The 21,153-nt window shown below is 44.4% G+C and overlaps 1 protein-coding gene across 5 annotated transcripts in view; it reads right to left on the reverse strand.

Moving 5' to 3' along the window:
- The window catches only part of ATXN7L1 (ataxin 7 like 1), a 79,395-nt gene extending 62,400 nt beyond the window's left edge, over positions 1-16,995 (reverse strand). For 3 of the 5 annotated variants that reach the window (XM_026701466.2, XM_087935535.1, XM_026701448.2), the window contains exons 1-2: positions 16,767-16,928; positions 15,873-15,944 (exon numbers count right to left, since the gene is read on the reverse strand). In XM_026701466.2, coding sequence (XP_026557251.1) covers positions 15,873-15,944; positions 16,767-16,857 — 163 coding nt within the window. In that variant the 5' untranslated portion in view covers positions 16,858-16,928. Of the gene's footprint in view, positions 1-15,872; positions 15,945-16,766 lie in introns of all 5 variants that reach the window. The other 2 variants (XM_026701474.2, XM_087935534.1) reach the window with 2 other exon arrangements.
- Between the last annotated feature and the right edge of the window lie 4,158 nt (positions 16,996-21,153).

Below are 21,153 nucleotides of genomic sequence, written 5' to 3' on the forward strand. Positions count from 1 at the left end.
TAGTAACAAGGTTGCAACCTCAACTTCACTTGTCAGGTTGCAAAAAGAGATCACATGACCCCAGGACACTGCAACCGTCATAAATACGAACTACTTGCCAAGCATTTGAATTTTGATCAAGTGATGATGATGATGATGATGATGGAGCAGCAATCAGTCGTAAGTGTGAAAACCCAGTCATGAGTCACTTGCAACTTGGATCACGAAATAAAAGGTTATAAGGCAAGGACTTTTGTACAAATACAGGCTACATATACCCTGTGGTATATTGTTCATCCTATACCTTAAATGAAGCAATCTCACCTGTACACAGTAGGTTTAAGCCATGACTTACTTAAGATCTAGGTGTCTCCAAAATTAGATTAGTAAAATGCTTTTCCCAAGCCTATCAGGTTTAGAAAGAAAAACAAAAGACAGCTCAAGAGGGAGAAAGCATTTTTCCGAGATTTTCCTTTAGGAAAAATAATTAAGAGGAGGGGGACTGAGCTAAGAGAAAAGACTGTCAAACTTTGTATGAGTACAGATACCTAGTTCTAAAAATACAAACAGTCTGTAGACAGAAAATCTGTTCCTATCACTCCTTCAACAATATACCCCATTTCCCTGAAAATACGACCTACCCTGAAAGTAAGTCCTAGTTTGATTTTTTACACATGTGCCCAATATGAGCCCTACCCCCAAAATAAGCCCTAATTAAGATCCCGCCCATTCAGGATCTAGAGTGCGTGGGTTAAAATTAAGCTAGGGTGGGGATGAGGGGTGGGTGGAGCTGCCCTTCTACTTACCATTGGACAGTTGTAGCCAGGCCTCGCATACCCAGACACCTACCTTGCTGGCCCATTTCTTCTGCAGCTGGCAAGGCTTTCCTCAAGGCCTCTATAGCTGATCACAAAGCTCAGGATCGATCCAGAGCTCTGTTATCGGCTGCAGAGGCCCTCGGGAAAGCCTTACCGGCCACAGAAGAAGACATTCCTGAAGGTCTCTGACAGTGAAAAGGAGGCCCGCGGCAACACATGCAAGTGAGGTTAGTCAGTGGATGACATCCTCCCCCAAAATTAGACCTGCTGCCTTTTTTTGTGGCAAAAAATTGTAAGACAGGATCTTATTTTTGGGAAAACACGGTACGAATTCAATTCTTAAAAAAAAACAAACAATGAAATCACAATACAATCACAGCCACTGTGAAGAAATAGTGAAATGTATTCTGTGCTGTATAACTTTGCTATACAAATAGCCTGAGGGAAGCACATCCATTTTCAGACTAATAGGATCACTTTATCAACATGGGGAGACCGACTTGGAAAACTCATCCAGAAGAGGAAAATTATAGCGTATAAGCAAAAAATAATAATAGTTCTCGTATATAAAATCATCACAAGCTTCTGTCTATCTTTTCCACAGCCTCCAAAATAATTATTCAAATGGTAAACAATCATATTTAGGATGGCTTCATGTTTACTATCTCACTACATTATGTTATCTTTTTAATAATCCTAAAGTACACAGAGAATCATATATATATATATATATATATATATATATATATATATATATATATATATATATATATATATATATATATATATATATATTTTTCTGAGGTTCTCAGGTATTTGTATGTGGATCTTTGGTTGTTCGGGTTTTCTCCGCGTAAGATTCAAGTATCTAGGCAACGCGTTCGATGAAGTCTCATTCATCATCTTCAGGCTTCTGTCTCCGGCTCTGTGCTTCTCAGAGTAATGTGAGATTGCAGCTGCTTCCTCCTTTTAACTGCCAGTGGGGTGGGACTTGATTGGGTGGGGCTTGGCTGTGTTCTGATTGGGTGGGGGTGTGTTCTCATTGGTAGGGGGTTTGGCTGTGTTCTGATTGGTTGGGGGTTAGCCGTGTTCTGATTGGTTGAGGCGTGTTCTGTTCAGGTGGGGGCTTGGTTGTGCTCAGGTTAGTCTTAGTTGCTGGGGATTTGAGCTGGTGAGTTGTGATCTTGCTGTTTGGCTTCTAGTACGTGGTCCTGCTGCATCTTCATAGTGGGTGTCGGTTTGCTTCATGTATGGCTCAGAGGGGTTTGAAGTGGGTAGTGATGCAGCTGCAGTGCAGCTTTTGGTCCATGGTCGTTTCTCATTTTCTGAATGGGTGGGAGTCTGTTTTCTATATGGAAGTGTGGTGGTGGCATCTTGTGTGGCTCTCATGGGTGTGGGTCTGGTGTCCTTCTTCATGTTAGGTACTCGTCTGTTCATGAGGGCGGGTTTCCAAATGGCTGGAAGGCGGGAGGTGTCATCTCGTTTGTTCATGCTGTGTGGCGTTTTTCTATCTCTATGGCTTCTCTGATTATTCTGCTGTTGAAGTGTTCGGTTTTGGCGATAGTTCTGGTATTTTTAAAATCAATTTCATGTCCTGTGGCTTTGAGGTGTTGGACCAGAGAAGAGGTCGTTTCTTCTTTTTTGATTGAGTTCTTATGTTCTTCAATGCGTGCACTTATTCTTCTGTTAGTTTGTCCAATGTATGTGGTAGGGCAGGCAGTGCAGGGGATTTCGTATACTCCTTGGTTTTCTAATTCGATTTTGTCTTTGGGGTTTCTTAGGATGGTGGATATTTTTCTGTTTGTGCAGAATGCTGTTTTGATGTTGTGTTTTTGGAGGATCTTGCTAATTTTGTCTGTAGTGCCTTTTATATATGGGAGGAGGGCTTTGCCGTTTTCTTGTTCTCTGTCTTGGATTTTGGTTGGGGTTTCTTTTTGGATTAGGTGGGTAATCTTCTTTCTTTGGAATCCATTGGCTGTAAGTACGTTGGTGAGAGTGTGTAGTTCGGTTTTTTGGTGTTGTTCATCGGCTAAGCATTTTGTTCTGGAGATGAGTGTCTTGGCTACGGAATTGAAGGAGGAAGCAGCTGCAATCTCACATTACTCTGAGAAGCACAGAGCCGGAGACAGAAGCCTGAAGATGATGAATGAGACTTCATCGAAACGTTGCCTAGATACTTCGAATCTTACGCGGGAGAAAACCCGAACAACCAAAGATCCATATATATATATATATAGATATAGATATAGATATAGATATAGATAGATATAGATATAGAGAGAGAGAGAGAACCCCAGGATGATCTCAGATCAAAATAGGCTATACAAGTAGTCCTTGACTTATGACAGTTCATTTAGTGATATTCAAAGTTACAACAGCACTGAAAAAAAGTGACATAACCATTTTTCCTTCTTATGACCATTTCACCATCCCCATGGTCATGTGATTTACATTCAGATGCCTGACAACTGGTTCATATTTACGATGGTTGCAGAGTCCTGCTCATGTGATCCCCTATTGTGACCTTCTGACAAGTAAAGTCATTGGGGGAAGCCAGATTCACTTAACAATGGTGTTACTAATTTAACAAATGAAGTGATTAACTTAACAAATGTGGCAAGAAAAATCGTAAAATGGGGCAAAACCCACTTAACAAATTTCTCACTTAGCAACATAAATTGTGGGCTCAATTGTGGTCATAACTCGAAGATTACTTGTATATCTTCTTAGACCAGAAGTGCGATGGCTCAGGGGTTAAGATGCTGGGCTTGTCGCCTGGAGAGCTGACAGCCCAAGTTCGAGACCTGAGTGCCATGCAACAGGTAAGTTCCCATCCTTGCCTCAACTCCTGCCCACCTAGCAGTTTGAAAGCATGCAAATGCAAGTAGATAAATAGGTATCACTTCAGTGGGAGGGGAACAGGTGAGCCTTTAGCAGATAGTCATGCTGGCCACACAACCACGGAAATTGTCTTTGGACAACGCTGGCTCTCTCGCCCAAAAAACGGAGATAAGCATCGTGCCCTAGAGTCAGACACCAATGGACAGAAGAAAACTTTGCCTTCTTAGTCCTCCCTTGATGGTATCGGTGCTAATCCTCCAAAGAAATCCTTAAAGAATCTAGTTTTATTCCATTTCTATGAAACCGAGTATTAACTTATGAATTCAGGAGCACAAACATCTGACGCAGTGGACAAGTGAAGCCAGTTGTCATTTCTCTAAAGCATCAGCCATCCCAGCTGATCGCACCATAAATACATGCCAATTGCCAAGCACCCAAGTTAGGATCGCACGTGCTGCGACAATCGTAACTTGCAAGGACCAGTCGTAAGTGACTTTCTTCAGTGTAGTTGTAATTTCGAACAATCACTAAAATGAATGGTCCTAAGTCAATAATTTTTACAGGATCCAATCTGGGCCGGTCACTGGGACCAGAGGTTGTGTCTTCCAAGCTTTCAGACTCGTGCTAGAGCCCACCTTTGGGGAACTCCTCTCTACCAGAGCGTGTGCTCAGGGCTATTCTGTGTGGGGTACAGGTGGTCGAGTTACGACCACAACCGAGTCCAAAATTTAGGCTGTTAAGCGAGACATTTGTTAAGCAAGTTTTGCCCCATTTTACAACCTTCCTTGCTACAGTTGTTAAGTGAATCACTGCAGTTGATAAATCAGTAGCCCGACTGTGAAGTGAATCTGTCTTCCCCGCTGACTTTGCTTTGTCAGAAAGTCGCAAAAAGGACATCGCGTGATCCTGGGAGACTCAAAAGGTCATAAATATGAACCACTTGTCAAGCACCTGAATTTTGACCACATGATCATGGGGATGCTGCAAAGGTTGTTTAAGTGGGAAAAATTGTCATAAGACACATTTTTCAGTGCTGCTGTTGTAACTTTGAACAGGCACTAAACAAACCGTTGTAAGTCAAGGACTATCTGTATTTAGATGTAGATTGGGGAATTGATGGCTGGCTATCACATCGCTGGCTATTGTTTCCTTGTGCTGCCAAACCTTTGCCCACTTAATACATGATAAGCTGGGGGTAAATCAGCACACCTGTTGACCGACGAAAGGGCCCTGTTTCCCAGGCTTCAATCACTTCCTTGGCTGTTTTTGTACTTGCTCGTCCAACAATCTTAGTAGCTGCAAAATGGAATTTATGTATTTTTTTGCCACAATGTCTACTCCCATCCACCCGCCTTGCTCTCTCCTCATGCACTATAAACTAAGACCCGTGGTACGCAGCTACCACATTAAAAGTATTAGTGCATAAAATCAAAACCTTATTGCCCTAAATTTTCAAAACGTAAAAATAGCTTAAACTTCCGTACTGTTTCCTTGCTCGTTTTGTGTTTTATTGCTGCTAATTTGCCCTCGTGGCATCTGGAGAATCAAAGCAAAGAAAGGCTATTATTAATTTTTACAGTTGAGTAAGCTATTTCAAAATCACTACATTTCCCAAGCTTATTCTCGCAGAACTTAAAATGTTACTTTTAATAACCCGTCCTGTAAGTGATTTAACCAAATTAAAAGCACCACCACCAAATTGGTTTCAAACTCACCCTGGAACAGAGACACATAGGGAAGAACATGTTTTTCAAATAATTCCCCCCCCCCTCCATTTCTTCAAATGTTTACTTCATTATTAATTGGCTCACATATCATAAGGACTGTGGCTGTTCTTCCTTTAAGTCCCTCTTTAAAAACTGAGAAGCCATCTCAGGCTGTCAGCAGAACAGACAACTCTTCAAGCAAAGCAAAATGACCCCCCAAAATTGGAATAAAATGAAATCTGCTGTCCAACCAACCACCAATTCTTTCTTTACAACAATGGTAAAAAGCAAAATTTTCCTTAGGGGTGATCATTTTCTGTAGCCTCAGAGTCCTCTTTATATTATTTGGAAAAATAAAGAAGAAATCCGCAACCATTTGTATCCTGGTATTCCTACTGTAACTACAGTTTTATCAACACTTGAGCCCCCACAGTCAGTTTGTGAATGAGGGAACAGAAGAGGAACTTACCAAATTTGCAGATGATACTAAGCTGGCAGGAATAGCTAACACCCAAGAAGATAGGCTCAAGATCCAGATGGATCTTGACAGACTAGAACACTGGGCCATATCTAACAAAATGAAATTCAATGTAGAGAGAAGTAAAGTCATATACTTAGGCAAGAAAAACCCAAAGTACACATATAGATTGGGTGAAACCAGGCTCAATAGCAGTAACTGTGAGAGGGATCTTGGAGTCTTAGTGGACAACCAGCTAAATAGGACCCAACCGTTTGCAGCAGCAGCCAAAAAGCTAATGCAATCCTAAATTGCATTAACAGAGGGATACAATCAAGATCAAGGGAGGTACTAATACCACTCTATAAAGCCTTAGGAAGACCACACGTAGAGTACTGCATCCAGTTTTGTTCACCACATTATAAAAAAGATGTTGAGACTCGATAAAAAGTACAGAGAAGAGCAACCAGGATGATGAGGGGATTGGAGACTAAAACATATGAAGAATGGTTGCAGGAACTGGGCCTGGCTAGTCTAGTGAAGAGAAGGACCAGGGGAAACAGGATAGCAGACTTCCAATATTTGAGGGGCTGCCACAGAGAGGAAGGGGTCAAGCTATTTCCCAAAGCACCTGAAGGCCAGACAAGGAATAATGGATGGAAACTGAACAAGGGGAGATTCAACCTAGAAATAAGAAGAAAATTTCTGACAGTGAGAACAATCAACCCATGGAACAGAAGTTGCCTTCGGAAGTTGTGGGAGCACCATCACTTGAGACTTTCAAGAAGAGACTAGACTGCCATCTGTCAGAAATGGTGTAGAGTCTCCTGCTTGGGCGGGGGGTTGGACTAGATGACCTACAAAGTCTCTTCCAACTCTGATTATCTGTTATCTGAAGAAGAGCGAGAACAGAGAAAGGGAAAATAAATCATTCATTCCTTCATTTATTCATATATTCATTCATATTGTTTTTTCCTAATACACTGTGATAAAGAGGCAGGAAAAAAAAACCCGCTGGCTTTTATAACATTTCATTCTCAACTGGAAAAAAAAGTGAATTGTGACCATTTTTTACACTTACGTCCATTGCAGTGATCCAAATTCAGATGCTTGGGCAACTAACTCATATTTATGATGGTTGCGGCGTCCCGGGGTCACGTGATCCCTTTTTGCAACCTTCTCACAAGCAAAAGTCAAAAGGGAAGTCAGATTCACTCAACGACCGTGTGACTAATTTAACAACTGCAGTGATTCACTTAACGACTCTGGCGAGAAAGGCTGTAAAATGGGACAAATCTCACTTAACAACCGCCACACTTAGCTCAATGAGTTGGGATCAACTGAGGCTGTACATTGAGGACTACCCTGCATGTGGAGGCCTCCTGCTTTTTGAATCTACTGCAAATTGCCACCTAGAACGTTTGGCGACCACTTAAGAACTGAACAGGCTGTGCAATTAGCAGCCACAAGTGAGTCTTAACTATTTCCTGAAAGAGGGAGGAAAAATTAACTTTATTGATTTAGCAAAAGAAAGGGTATAAACACTGATGAGCTATTTCCGAAGTGAGCAATTTACTTCTCAGCCAGAAAATATGCCACATGTACAAGTAGTACAATAAAAATGGACTGAACAATTAAAATTGTGGAGTGAATGTACTTGGGTAAATTTATATTTAGATTTACCTGCGAACCAATAGAGGTTCCTTGTCCTTCCACTGCAATGAAATAATCAGCAGAGGTTCACCCCCAAAAATTGCTCAGAAGAATCCAGGAGTTACCAATAATGCAGAGAAAAAAGACAATCAGAAATAATAAATCGTCTTAATAGCTTTGTTGAGTGCCGGAGGAGAGCACAGCGTAATAACGGGCAACCTTCGATAATTAAGAGGGGTATTAAATCAGTTCACCTGAAGTATGAATCATCTTTGGCTTTGATACTATTAAAGCAGAATTCCAAATGCAAAGAGATGAAACGGTGTTTTCCTACAATCTATGGCAGGGGTGTCAAACGCAAAGCCCGTGGGGTCAGATGTGGCCCACGGGGTGTTTAAATCTGTCCCGCGGTGCTTCTGGCAGCCAAAATGGGTGCAGAGGGCGAATGCAGCCCCCCCATGCCTCATTTTGGCCAGCGTGTTGCAGGAGCCATCCAGGCCAAAAACGGGGCACAGGGGGGCCAACAGAGTGCTACAGGAGGCATCCGTCCCATCTCCCCACCAGCTGGCCGGCCCAAGGAAGAAAACTACAGTGGTGATCCGGCCCTCAAAGAAATCCAGTTTGACACCCCTGGTCTATGGAAACCATCATAGAGGTAATCCTCGACTTATGGCCACAATTGAGCCCAAAATTCCTGTTGCTAAATGAGACATTGGTTAAAGTGGATTTTTTTGCTCCATTTCACGGCCTTCCTTGCTATAGTTTGTTAAATGAATCGCTGCCGTCGTTAAATCAGTAACACAGCTGTTGCCTGAATCTGGTTTCCCCGTTGACCTGGCTTGTCAGAAGGGTTGCAAAATGTGATTTGCATGATCCCGGGACCCTGCAACTGTCATAGAGACAAGCCGTCTCAATTCTGACCATGTGACTGGGGGGACAGCTGGGTGAAAAATGGTCCCCGGTCACTTTCCCAGCACCTTTGTAACTTCAAATGGTCACTAAATGAATGGTTGTAATTTGAGGTCTTGGGAGACCACCAGAGTCATAGACTAAGACCAGGAAATGCAAAAACGTCCTGGAAGAAGGCTGTGGCAAATAGCTTCTGTATCGTTTCTGAAATAACTATACAGATATGTCTATCAAGTTGTGTTTGATTGAAATAAACTTTGAGGGGTCCTTGGTGCTCTCTGAGCTTGGTTGGTTTCTTGGGAGACATTTAATTATCCAAACTTGGTAATACCATCACTGCACTGATGACTGCCTAGTATGGTAATGAAACGTCTGCAAGAAAACCACCAAGCTGTGAAAGCACCGAGGATGTCTCGTCTCAACCCCGAGCTACAAACAATCTCCTTTACTGAAGTAAACGTTCCATACCCCCAACATGAAGCTTCTCCTGTGTTTGTAAGAGACATACTCCTGTGTCTTATAAACATCCTACATGAGTGGTTTTGTCTGACCTCTGCACTGGAATATAAAAAGGTAAACAAGATCAGCAGGGCTTAAATTTGGATAAAACAGCATCACAAAGTTCCAGGGATATAAAACTAAAAAAAAATACCCTGGAGAAAGTTTGTTAGGACACCATTTTCATCTTGCCACTCACAAGTCATTAGAAATCAAGCTTGAATCCGAGGAGACTTTACAGTCTTGGTATGTGGCCATCAGGTCATGTTTGAGAATAATACTTGGCCTTATTTATAGGCTAGCTCGATACCCATGCTTTGCTACAAAACTATGTGATCGGGCTTAGTTTTTTGGGAGGAAAATAAGGGGGGGAAATCTGCCTTTGCCTATCAACATCCATCGGTATTCATCTGGCTAGCATCCTGTCAGGGTGAGAGAGGTGAGGGCTGTCTGGATACTGAAACAGTATTTGCTGTGGGAGCAAGGAGACAGCAAGGAGCCTGGGCGTGGCTTAGGTCAACTGTTCTGTACTAAAGCTGCTTGGTGCTGTGAAACTGAAACTCCTCTCCTCTGCTTGTGTTTTGCATTTGGAACAGGTTTCTTTTCAGGTGGGGAGGGGGAGTAGAACTCCTTAGCATCAGAGCGTGTTAATAATAATAATATAGGGAATACTAATGCTCTGATGGTCATTTGGAAAAATCCTTTCTTAGCGAGCACCTAGAAGCCAAGAGGAACATACGTGCCAAATTTCAAGTTTGTAGGCTTTACGGTTCTAGAGATTTTATGATGATGCACGAGGGGTATTGCGCTTTTATATATATGGATTACCACTGAATCCAACTCTCCACTATGCATACATTTGGCTAAAGGGAACACCCATTGAAACACACTGTACCTAAAGACAGCAATGCTGAATATGGATGGCATTCACTCAGCATAGATCCAGTCTATGTGCTAAATTCTGATTATTAAAAGCTTCCATACACTTAATACATTCAATACATTCCTGGTGTATTTAATATTATCCAGATATATTTCATTTTTTCTGTTAACTGCGTTTGTCCCCTAGGGGGAAAAGCCCTCAAGTTAAACTGTAAATATAGCAGCGGGAGCTGGGAACAATTTTCATAATTTTTAAAAATGATTGATTGCACTCAGATAGGCAGGTAGGACTTCTTCCTTTTTTATCAGACAAATAAAAGGATCTCAGAAATTGTTTTCCTTGCTTTTTCCATCAAAGTTTGTGCAACTGAGTTGCAATCCTGTAGCCAACTGTCCTCCTTATGTCAAATACTACGGATTACAAAGGACTAGCATAAAATCCATCAAATCTAAGGAGTTTAAGGACAGCCATTTATAAACCGTTAAATACCAAGTGTCTCTTTTTACTTTTTCCACCTTACTTTGGAAAATAAGTTATTTAAAAAAGCACTTACTGTCATTTTGCAAGCCCTCATATTAGCCAGACAGAAAATCAGTGTGGCGGAGCACGTTCGGATACTGAGATTTAAATCCATTCTTTGGACCTGTCACACTTTCTCATTATTGATCATTTCAAAGAAAGAGCTCATGGGAAAGGATGGGAAGGGAAAGTTTCAGAAATATGTAATATTTAAAATGCTATTTCACGTTACCTAACTCACAGTCCAAATTAGTACAAATGATTTCCTTACTTTATCAGAGTCACATTTAGAGATGTGTCAAGATCAACGCCTCTACTAACAGGCACAGCATTCAAACTTTGGATTTTCAATTTAAAAAATATATTGGAAGTCTACCACTCTAACTACACATTTCTTAGTCAGGAAACAGCTGGATTATCCCAGAGAAATGGCCACAAGAGAATTTAAATAAGCCTAGATACTTACACGAAAACCTCATTTGTTTGGCTCAAAGTTAACAATGTAATATAAAACTTACCACAATTTGGATTTTTTTGAGGGATGTGGCAGTTAATGTTTGAAACCTAAAATCTGTTTTCTGAAAAGCCCCATGATGTACCCCCCTTACTCAACACAAATGTCACCTATAATTCAAGTAAAGGCTGGTTGAGGTTAGCCAGCTAGTTAATTCATCTTCAGTTTATAATGAGGTAAGTACATATTGTATACAAAGATATAAAATACATTTTTCAAATCACAAGAGCTACATTTATACAACTTTCTAAGCCAGAACCAGACAACCGCTTTGTATTTTGTATGAAGCTGGTCAACTTTGATTTTCTTCCTACTATTCACGATATTTAATATTTAATAACGTGAAATAGCACTGTATGCAACTTCTACTCCACATGAACTCCAAAATATAATCAATAGTAGGCTATTACACGAGATTTTGAAATTTTCATTCCTTGCACTATCCTCTGTATTCTATCTACCGTGTTTCTCATATAATAAGGCCGGGTCTTATTTTTTTTTGAGCCCCGAAAAAATGGCTAGGCCATCTTTTTGGGGGTGACTTAATTTCCCCCCCCTTGCATCTTCGGGGGGGGCAGCGACGGCTTGGATGTTGACCTCGGCATTGGTGGGGCACTTCGTATCGGGGTCAACGCAGGCAGCACCATATCCAGGTGTGCAACAAAAGTACTTCCTAATGGCAAGCCCCCCCATTCCCATTTTGCATATTTTAATATAGGCCTTAATTTGGGGGGAGGGGCTTAATTTCATTTCATGCCTATAAAACATGCTGGGACTTCCTATTGGGGGAGGCCGTATTGTTGGAGAAACAGGGTATCACCGTGAGGTAATAATAATGTATCAGGTACTTCTCAACCCACAACTATTATTCTAGTAATTATTTGAAGCTACAACTGCACTAAAATAACTGGGAACATGTACACCATTTCTCCCACACACACAAGTTTTAAATGTCAACATTACAGGCAGTCCTCAACTTACCACCATAATTGAGGCCAAAATGTCTGTGGCTGAGGGAGACATTTGTTAAGTGATTTTTGCCGCATTTTGTGACCTTTCTTGACACATTTGTTAAGTGAATCACTGCAGCAGCTGTTAAGCTAGTAACATGGTTGTTAAATGAACCTTGGCTTTCCCGTTGACTTTACTTAAGAGGTGCTTGCAAAAGAGAATCACATGACCCATAGGACACTGCAATGGTCATAAATATGAACCAGTTGCCAAGCATCTGAATTTTGATCATGTGACCATAGGGGAATGCCACAATGGGTTGGTAAGTGTGAAAAATGGCCATAAGTCACTTTTTTCAGTGTTATAACTTCAAACGACTACTAAATGAGCTGTTGTAAGTTGAGGACTACCTGTATACTAAAAAATGACCCACTGATCTATGCTTAATTTAACTATGGTCTAATCAACAAACCCTAATATTCAGGGCCAACACAACAGAGCACCAAATTGTAAACTAACCACACAGGTTTGCAAAACACATTATGGTAAAGGTAGCTCAGTACTTTATGGCCTAATGGGTTGTCATAGCAAAGTTGCACAATATTTTCAATCTATAGAGGGGAAGAATTAAATCCTAATTCAAATCCAAATTACTGAGATATGCTGCAGTTAGAACTCTCTAAAAATCATTCAAAAGCCTCTAGATATACACTGTGTACAAAGAAGCAAGTATCTTTTTTGAAAGCGTATCAAAATATTCTAGAAATACAATGTATTCCAATTGTAATATAACTGGTCTGATTGTGGTGGGGGTAAGAGGTATAAAATGGTATTTTTAACTTTCTCCCTCTCCTGTTTTAGGCCTTAAAGCACGTTGTTCCAGGTTCCAGAGTAGAAAAATTGTATATCCGGTTGAAAATGGACAGCGTGATTTCTAATCAATGCCACGTTCAGCCTTTTTTTCCAGGGATTTCATTTGAGGGTTTGGGTTTTCTCGGCTGCACTAAAAATTCATAATTAAATACATTACTTAAAGGGCTACTCAGCAGCACGGCTAGGCAAATTTTGCCAAGTTGCACTTTGTTAAGCACATTGGCACCAGCATTGCACCCTTCCTCATGCTCTGAGACACCCGGGCTTCCAGATGTTAGTTCCCTGCCATTGCTTTGAGGTTTTTATCCTCCCACCCCCCCCAGTCATTTTCACATACGTGTGCACGTAAGTCTCTCTGCAGCAACTATACCAAAGTGTCATCTGCACATACCAGCAACTTGTAAAAACCTTCTAAGCAGTCATCCAAATCTTTGAGGGGGGTCATTTTGCAAAATGTCATCGCCCTTATGAAATCATCTCTTCAAAACCCTTACCAAGCAATGCAAAAATGCCTTGAAGTTTTTCAGCATCCTTTATACAGATAGGCCTCAACTTACGACCACAACTGGGACCAAAATTTCTGTTGCTAAGCAAGACCAGCTGTTAAGGGAGTTATGCCCCATTTTAACGACATGTCTCACCACAGTTCTTAAGTGAATCTGGCTTCCCCATTGACTTTTGCTTGTCTGAAGGTCGCAAAAGGGGATCATGTGAGCCCGGGATGCTGCAGCCATCATAAATGTGAGTCGGGGCCCAAGCGTCTGAAGTTTGATCATGTGACCATAGAGATGCTGCAACGGTCATAAATGTGAAACACAGTCACAAGTCACTTCCTTCCGTGCGGTTATAACTTCTAACTCTCACTCAAAGAGGCCTACCTGTATTTGCAGGGAGAGAGCACAAATTAATCTAAGTAGCAAACAAGCAAGCCATACATCCTCAAAATATTTACATTTTATCAATATTCTTTAGAGAAGTAAGTACTCTGCTTGTAGAACAACTTGGAGAAGCTGTGGTACCCAACACAACAACAAATAAAAACCCAGCCTTAGAGAAACTGAGTTTATCACAACATGGTTAACGTCAGAGGGACGAGAAATACAGCCCATTAGTACTGCTTCCCATATGTGGGTTAGTTTAGGCCGTGGAAGATCAAGGTACTTCTAGTCATAAACATGGAGCCAAATTTCTGGGTATATTTCTGCCTACAGGATAGGTAGTCCTTGACTTACAACCGTAAGTAACATTGAACAGTCACTAAAAGAACTGTTGCAAGTCAAGGATTACCACTGAAAAAAGATCATTTTTTCACACTTATGACCATATTTAACGTCATAATATGGGGCAAAACTGAACAAATGTCTCACTTAGCAGTTTTGGACTCAATTGTGGTCGCAAGTCAAGGAGTGCCTGTATCGTAACGTTTAGTTAGCAATTCTACTAGTATCCGTAAGGCCCACTTGCAAATCAATGCTAAACTAGAATACAAGTCAGTTGACTCTGAATCCTATGAGAATTAATTTTGAGCAGACATGCTTATGATGGCCTTGCACAACACAACAGCAGGCATTTGTTCACAACCACAAAAAGCAGAGGCCCAAAAGAGATGGAGGAGTGATGTCTAAACGAGCCTAACAAAATAAGCTATTTTCTCCTACAAGATCAGCTCTGACGTTGATGAGATACCATCTCAGCATCATGGTTTACAACAGGGGTGTCCAACTTAGCAAATTTAAGACCCACTGTTCTGACCAAGGTTTCCGAGACTGTAATTATGCACACGCGTATCTTAAAAACAAGTCTTGTTTTATTGCAATGATGGGAATTGAATGCTGTTTTCATTCCTAGCCGGTAATGAATCTCAAACAGTCCCTCAAGATAAGCACCCACCTTTCTTTCCTGTGAAGTGCTGCCAATAACAGAAGTCTCCAATGAACTAGGAAAAAAAGTACAAAGCCGAAGTACAAAGAGCTTCAAGAATGACTCTGAACGAACAAACGACTTTGCTTCCTGCAAAGGTTTCATCATCTTTGCCTGACCTTTATACCATATGGGAGGGGCAATCACCTCCCAGCCTTACTCCCGAGTCTCCCCTTTTGTCTCAGCTGCTCTCACCTTCTAGCAGCTCTGCACACATGCGCACTGGGAACAGGCTCCCCTTGTTCCTCTGCCTCGCTGCTGCCAGACTCCAGAGACTCCAGAGGCAGTACCCCACTCCCAGATGGTCCTGGCCCCATTTCTGCATCGGACGCAGGACTCTCCTCTGAGTCCTTTCCAGACTCCCAGACTGATCCCCAGTCTTCCCCACAGTCCGATTCCACTGCCGTCTGCCAGGCTGCCAGTGAACCACATTACCCATGGACTTCAACTCCCAGCATGGCTAACTGGGGAATTCTGGGAGTTGAAGTCCACAAAGTTGCCAAGATGGACACCCCTGATCTATACTGTGTTGTCCAGCCTTTTATACACAGAATGCTTTCTGTAATGTCCACTATTTACACCTAATTCTAAAAGTCCAGCCTTTGTTGATGACAGCATCAAAATGTCCAGAGTCACTAATATCAACAGGCCATCCACACAACATATTGCAAAGCAAGCCTGTCGGTATATCCTGACTGCAATCTAAGTTGCCTCTTTTACCAAGGTTATTTGTTAGGACTAGTCACGTCTGATCTGAATACCGGATATTCAGCGCACAAATATAGCTCTTTTCATCACAAGCAATGGATGGTTCTGTGAGAACATCCAAGGGACTCACCAATGAGTCAAGGTTTAACTCTATATAACTACTACAGGTACCTTCCTGCCACCAGAAGTTCCAATTGCTAGAAAAATGGAAGGTCCCGAAATGCAGGTGGGTCCAAAAATCTGGTGATTACCTTCAGAAAAACTAAAACTCGAAGGACAGGCTATTGTGATGGTGGAGCTGTAATGGAAGCAAAACAACTAACAGGTTCAAAATGAGGCAAATGATTGTTTCCTTCCACAAAAGGACACAGCTTTGTCCAAAATTAAACACAAGATGCCAACCAGAAGGAAGCAACTTTGCTCATGGACCTGACAATATCTGACATGTTAAATGCTCACCGGGCAAGAGAGCTAGCCATACAAAGGACCAAACTAACAAAGGTGGCCTGGTTCTCTTTAGGGTTACATCTATCAAACAATCCATGTGGCTTTAAGGCAGGGGTCTGGCTTGGGAAGAAACCCTTCAAACCCACACCCCAAAAGAGCAAGAGGCCGCTCTTGTCCCCTTAGCCCCCGCCCTTACCTTCTTTACTAAGCCTCATCACCTCTCGGCCGCTGCTGCTGCCCTCTTTCCCAGAGTCTTCTAGGTCAATACCTGGGGGAGAGGGGGAGAAAAGTACCCATCAGAGAATGATTGCATGGGGCTCCAACTTGGGGAGCGGGAGAGAGAGAGAGAGAAGATGAGAGAAAGAATAAGAGAGACACAGAGAGAGAAAGAGAGGGAAGGAGAGAATGAGAGAGACAGAGAATGAGAGAGAAAGAATGAGAGAAAGAATAAGACCAACAGAGAGCGTGAGAAAGAGTGGGAGGAATGAGAAAGAGAATGAGAGAGAATGAAAGAGGGAGGGAGAGAGAGAGAGAGAGAGAGAGAGAGAGAGAGAATGAAAAGTGAGAGAATGAGAGAGGAAATGGGAAAGAGAATGAAAGAGAGAGAATGAGAGAGTGAGAAAAAGAGAGAATGAAAAGTGAGAGAATGAGAGAGGAAATGGGAAAGAGAATGAAAGAGAATGAGAAAGAGAGAGTGAATGAAAGAAACAGAGAGGGAGAAAGAGAGAGAAAGAGAGAGGGGGGGAGAGCAAAGGGATCTGGCTGCCCCACACCCAGCAGCCCCATCCCCAAAGACCCCCACTCACTCCCTCCCCAACTCTCCCTGCATCCCCGCACGGGCATCCTCCCGACCACCTCCCCATCCCACCCCCGCTGCTTGGGGGGGGGGGGCATCCTTGGCGACGGCCGTGTCTATGTTTCCCTCCCCCTCCTCAATCTCCCCACCCCCGTCAGCCCGGCCCCTCCGCCCCCGCGACGGGCAAGGGGGGCGAGGCGTGCCAGCAGCCTCCCACTCCCCCCTCCCCTCCCGACGCATGGCAAGTGTGTGTGGGGGGCAGCCTGGCGGTTGGAGGAGGGGGAGGGGGCTTACTGTGCGGGGGGGCGGCTTCCCGCACCCAAGCGGCCCAGGGCTGGCCCAGGAAAGCCTCCGGGCTGGGCACGGGCCGCTCCAGAGCCGCCATGGCAGCAGCAGCAGCGGCGGCGGCAGCAGCAGCAGCAGCAGCAGCAGCAGCAGAAGCACCGCCGCTCCTCCTCCTCAGCAGCTGCTCCTTCTTCCTCCTCCTCCTCAGCCGCCTCAGCCGCCTCCTCCTCCTCCTTCCCCTCCCCCCCGCCGCCGCCACCGCCGCCGCCGCCGCGCGGCTCCCGAGGCTCGCGCCGCCTTGCCCGTTTTCTTCCTCCTCCGGCGGCCCCAGCGCGCGAGCAGCCAGCCACGGGATTCGAGGACGCCGCACGTCATCCTCGGGACGTTCCGCCGCCTCAAGCCGCCTCCCCGCCGCCACCGCCCACGCGGGGTGGGGTGGAGGGTGAGGTGGGGGGGGCTGGAGGGGAGGGGAGGGAGGGAGCGGGAGGGGGGGCGCCGGGAAAAGTGGCAGCCCCTGCTCCCTATCAGAGCCGGCGCCCCGGCCGGCGCAAGCGCAGGCGCGGTGGCGCCGGGAGAAGCCGCCGAGGCTGCCCTCAACAAGCCGCCGCCGCGGCTGCTTTCCCTCAAAAAAAAAAAAAGCCCGCCCGGCCAAGGGAAGAGCGGGCGCGAGGATGGACGGGTTGGGGGGAGGGGAGAGGAGGGGTGCAGGAGGAGCTCAGGCTCGCGGGACGTCCTGAGGGAGGGGAGGGTCAAGCGGGGGCGGAGGGCTGAGGGGGCCAGGAAAGGGGTCTCCTCCTGAGAATAGGGAAAGGATTGTGGGGTCCTTGGTACCCTCTGAGTTTGGGGGGCGGTTCTTGCGGACGTTTGGTGGCCCGACTAGGGAACATCATCAGGGTTAGGAGGGAGTAGGGTTGGGGAGAGGAGGAGAAGGTGGAAGAGGAGGAGGAAGAGGAAGAAAAGGAGGAGGAAGAAGAGGAAGAAGGAGGAGGAGGAGGAAGAGGAAGAAAAAGAGGAAGAAGAGGAAAAGGAGGAAGAGGAAGAAAGGAGGAGGAGGAGGAAGAGGAAGAAAAGAAGGAGGAAGAAGAAGAGGAGGAGGAGGAGAAGGAGATGACGACTATGGGGTTCCTTGGTGCTCTCTGAGCTGGGGGGGTTCTTGCACACGTTTCGTGACCCAACTAGGCAACATCATCAGGGTTAGAAGGGAGAGGAGTATGCAGGAGAAGGAAAGGGAGAAGGAAGACAATGATTGGGGTGCCATGCTAAAAAGTTTAAAGTCTTCATCATTAGCTCTAATAGAATTGCCTGAAGCTTAAGAGAGTGCAAAATATTGTGAGGTTCCTTGGTGCTCCTGAGCCTGGGGTTTTTCTTGCAGACGTTTTGTGACCCAACTAGGCAACATGATCAGGGCTAGAAGAAAATGGGCATTGCAGAGTAGAGGAGAAGGAGCGGGAGGAGGAAGAAGAAGAGGATGACTAGGAAACATCACCAGGGTTTGCAGAGTAGAGGAGAAGGGGCGGGGAGAAAGAAGGACTGTAGGTGAGCTTGGGGATTTTCTTGCAGACGTTTCATGATCTGACTATATAACATCATCAGTGATAGAAGAGAATGGGGCTTGCAGAGTGGAGGGGGAGGAAGGCGGGGAGAAGGAAGGGCAACTGTGGGGTTCTTACTGCTCTCTGTGCTTGGTGGTTTTCTTGCAGACTTTTCATGACCCAATAGAAAACATCACGTTATCCCCTTTTGCGACCTGACAAGCAAATTCAACGGGGAAACCAGATTCACTTTACAACCATGTGACTAATGTACCCAACGGCAGTGATTCACTTAACAACTGTGGCAAGAAAGGTCGTACAATGGAACAAATATCACTTAACTAAGGTTGTGGCCGGCCAGCAGAGCTGGCAGCAGACTTGGGACAGGGAGGAGGTTGGGGAGGAACATGGGCCAGTCCTAGAGCCTGGGGAAAGCTCAGGCGAGGGTTCTGTGTCGGAGGCAGAGATGGGGCCAGGGCCGTCTGAGAACCATCAGCTGCCTTCAGAGTCGGACATCAGTGGGGCAGAAGAACAGGTGGAGCTTGTTCCCAATGTGTGCATGCCCAGAGCTGCCCAGAGAAGGGAACAATTAAGGAACAAGTGGATAGTGAATGGCCCCTCCCATAGGGAATAAAGAGGACCAGAAGGGGAGTGGTGTTTGCAGGAGACAATTAGTTCAATTCATTAGAGTTAAGATCTATTCCTGACTCCTTGCCAAGTAATTTCTGCTACTGCATGGTGTTTGGAAGATATTGGCCGGGCAACTCTCCAAGCCTGAAAAAGTTCTGTAGTTGTGAAATCTCTTGAAAGACTGTTGGCCGGGACTTTGCTGGAGAGGAATTCCCTTTAACCTAAATAAAAGGGGTTTTATTGGGATGAGGCGTCGGCTTCATGATCTTGGGAAGCCTAGGTCAGGACAACTAATGTCTCACTTAGGAGAGAAATTTGGAGCTCAGTTGCAGTTGTAAGTCAAGGACTACTTGTGTAAAAAGCTAACTCTCGCTGTTCATTCTCTTCTCCCTAAATATCATGTGCATTTTTTTTAAAAAAAAGTACTTTCCTTCAGCCTGTATGTACTGAATGTGTGTTAATCTGTATTCGGCTTGTTAACTGCAACTTTCACCAGCCCTAAAATAAATCTTTAATCAAATATACGACGTTTTCCTGAGCACCTTCGCTTTAACTGTGTCAGTTCACGCAAACATTTCAGGATCTCTGGAAGCTGAGTTTAGCTGGAATCCGGAAGCGACGCACACTGACTTTTCTTCCCCTAATAATGCAAAACTTAAATCACTGCCATATTAATACCAGTTAAGCACAGTGTGGAGCCACTGCTCGCCCTGTCTATTACAGCTGTAGCTTTCTAAATAAGGATGAAATTGTTTATGATTTTTAGTCTTTTTACCTCCTCGAAATTAGCTGCTGCCTTCTGCCTTAAGGTTAAGGTTTTCAGCAGATCCGGTAGGAATTGTAGCAAAAGAACAAAAGGCAGATGCTCAAACCATTTCTTGATACCTGTCTTTGTCTGCAAGGGGATTTCAGAGACCCCCAAACAAGGCTGCTTCCTCTTTTGTACTCGGGCTTACTTGGAATTGAAACAGATCATGACCAGATGCAGAAGGAATCCATGAAATTCTACACAAGATCATTTAACTGCCCAAAAAGCTGCTGATCCAGTTCTAGAGAGAAATGATTGAGTATATCATCTGTACCTCTATAACTACCTGGTTTGGTTCTGCAACCCAACAGGACAGACACAGACTTCAGAGAGTAATTAGGACTGCAGAAAAAACAATTACTGCCAACCTGCCTTCCATAGAGGACCTGTATGCTGCACCAGTCAAAAAGAGGGCTTTGAAAATATCTACAGACCCCTCACATCCTGAACATAAACTGTTTCAACTCCTTCCCTCAAAACGATGCTATAGAGCACTGCACACCAGAATAACTAGACACAAGGACAGTTTTTTCCCAAACGCCATCACTCTGCTAAACAAATACACTGCTCAAAAAAATAAAGGGAACACTTAAACAACACAATGTAACTCCAAGTCAATCACACTTCTGTGAAATCAAACTGTCCACTTAGGTAGCAACACTGATTGACAATCAATTTCACCTGCTGTTGTGCAAATGGAATAGACAACAGGTGGAAAGCATAGGCAGTTAGTAAGACATCCCCAATAAAGGAGTGGTTCTGCAGGTGGTGTCCACAGACCACTTCTCAGTTCCTATGCTTTCTGGCTGATGGTTTGGTCACTTTTGAATGCTGACGGTGCTTTCACTCTAGTGGTAGCATGAGACGGAGTCTACAACCCACACAAGTGGCTCAGGTAGTGCAGCTCATCCAAGATGGCACATCAATGCGAGCTGTGGCAAGAAGGTTTGCTGTCTGTCAGCATAGTGTCCAGAGTATGGAGGCACTACCAGGAGACAGGCCAGTACATCAGGAGACGTAGAGGAGGCCGTAGGAGGGCAACAAGCCAGCATCAGGACTGCTACCTCCGCCTTTGTGCAAGGAGGGACAGGAGGAGCACTGCCAGAGCCCTGCAAAATGACCTCCAGCAGGCCACAAGTGTGCATGTGACTGCTCAAATGGTCAGAAACAGACTCCATGAGGGTGGTATGAGGGCCCAACATCCACAGGTGGGGGTTGTGCTTACAGCCCAACACCATGCAGGACGTTTGGCATTTGCCAGAGTACACCAAGCTTGACAAGATGAAGGCATTGATGCTATGGACTGGCCTGCCCATTCCCCAGACCTGAATCCAATTGAGCACATCTGGGACATCATGTCTCACTCCATCCACCAACAGATGGACCACAGACTGTTGCACCACAGACTGTCCAGGAGTTGGGGGAT

The sequence above is a fragment of the Pseudonaja textilis genome, chromosome 5 (assembly GCF_049901715.1).
Source record: "Pseudonaja textilis isolate UNSWEBS1 chromosome 5, rPseTex1.2, whole genome shotgun sequence".
Lineage (NCBI taxonomy): Eukaryota > Metazoa > Chordata > Lepidosauria > Squamata > Elapidae > Pseudonaja > Pseudonaja textilis.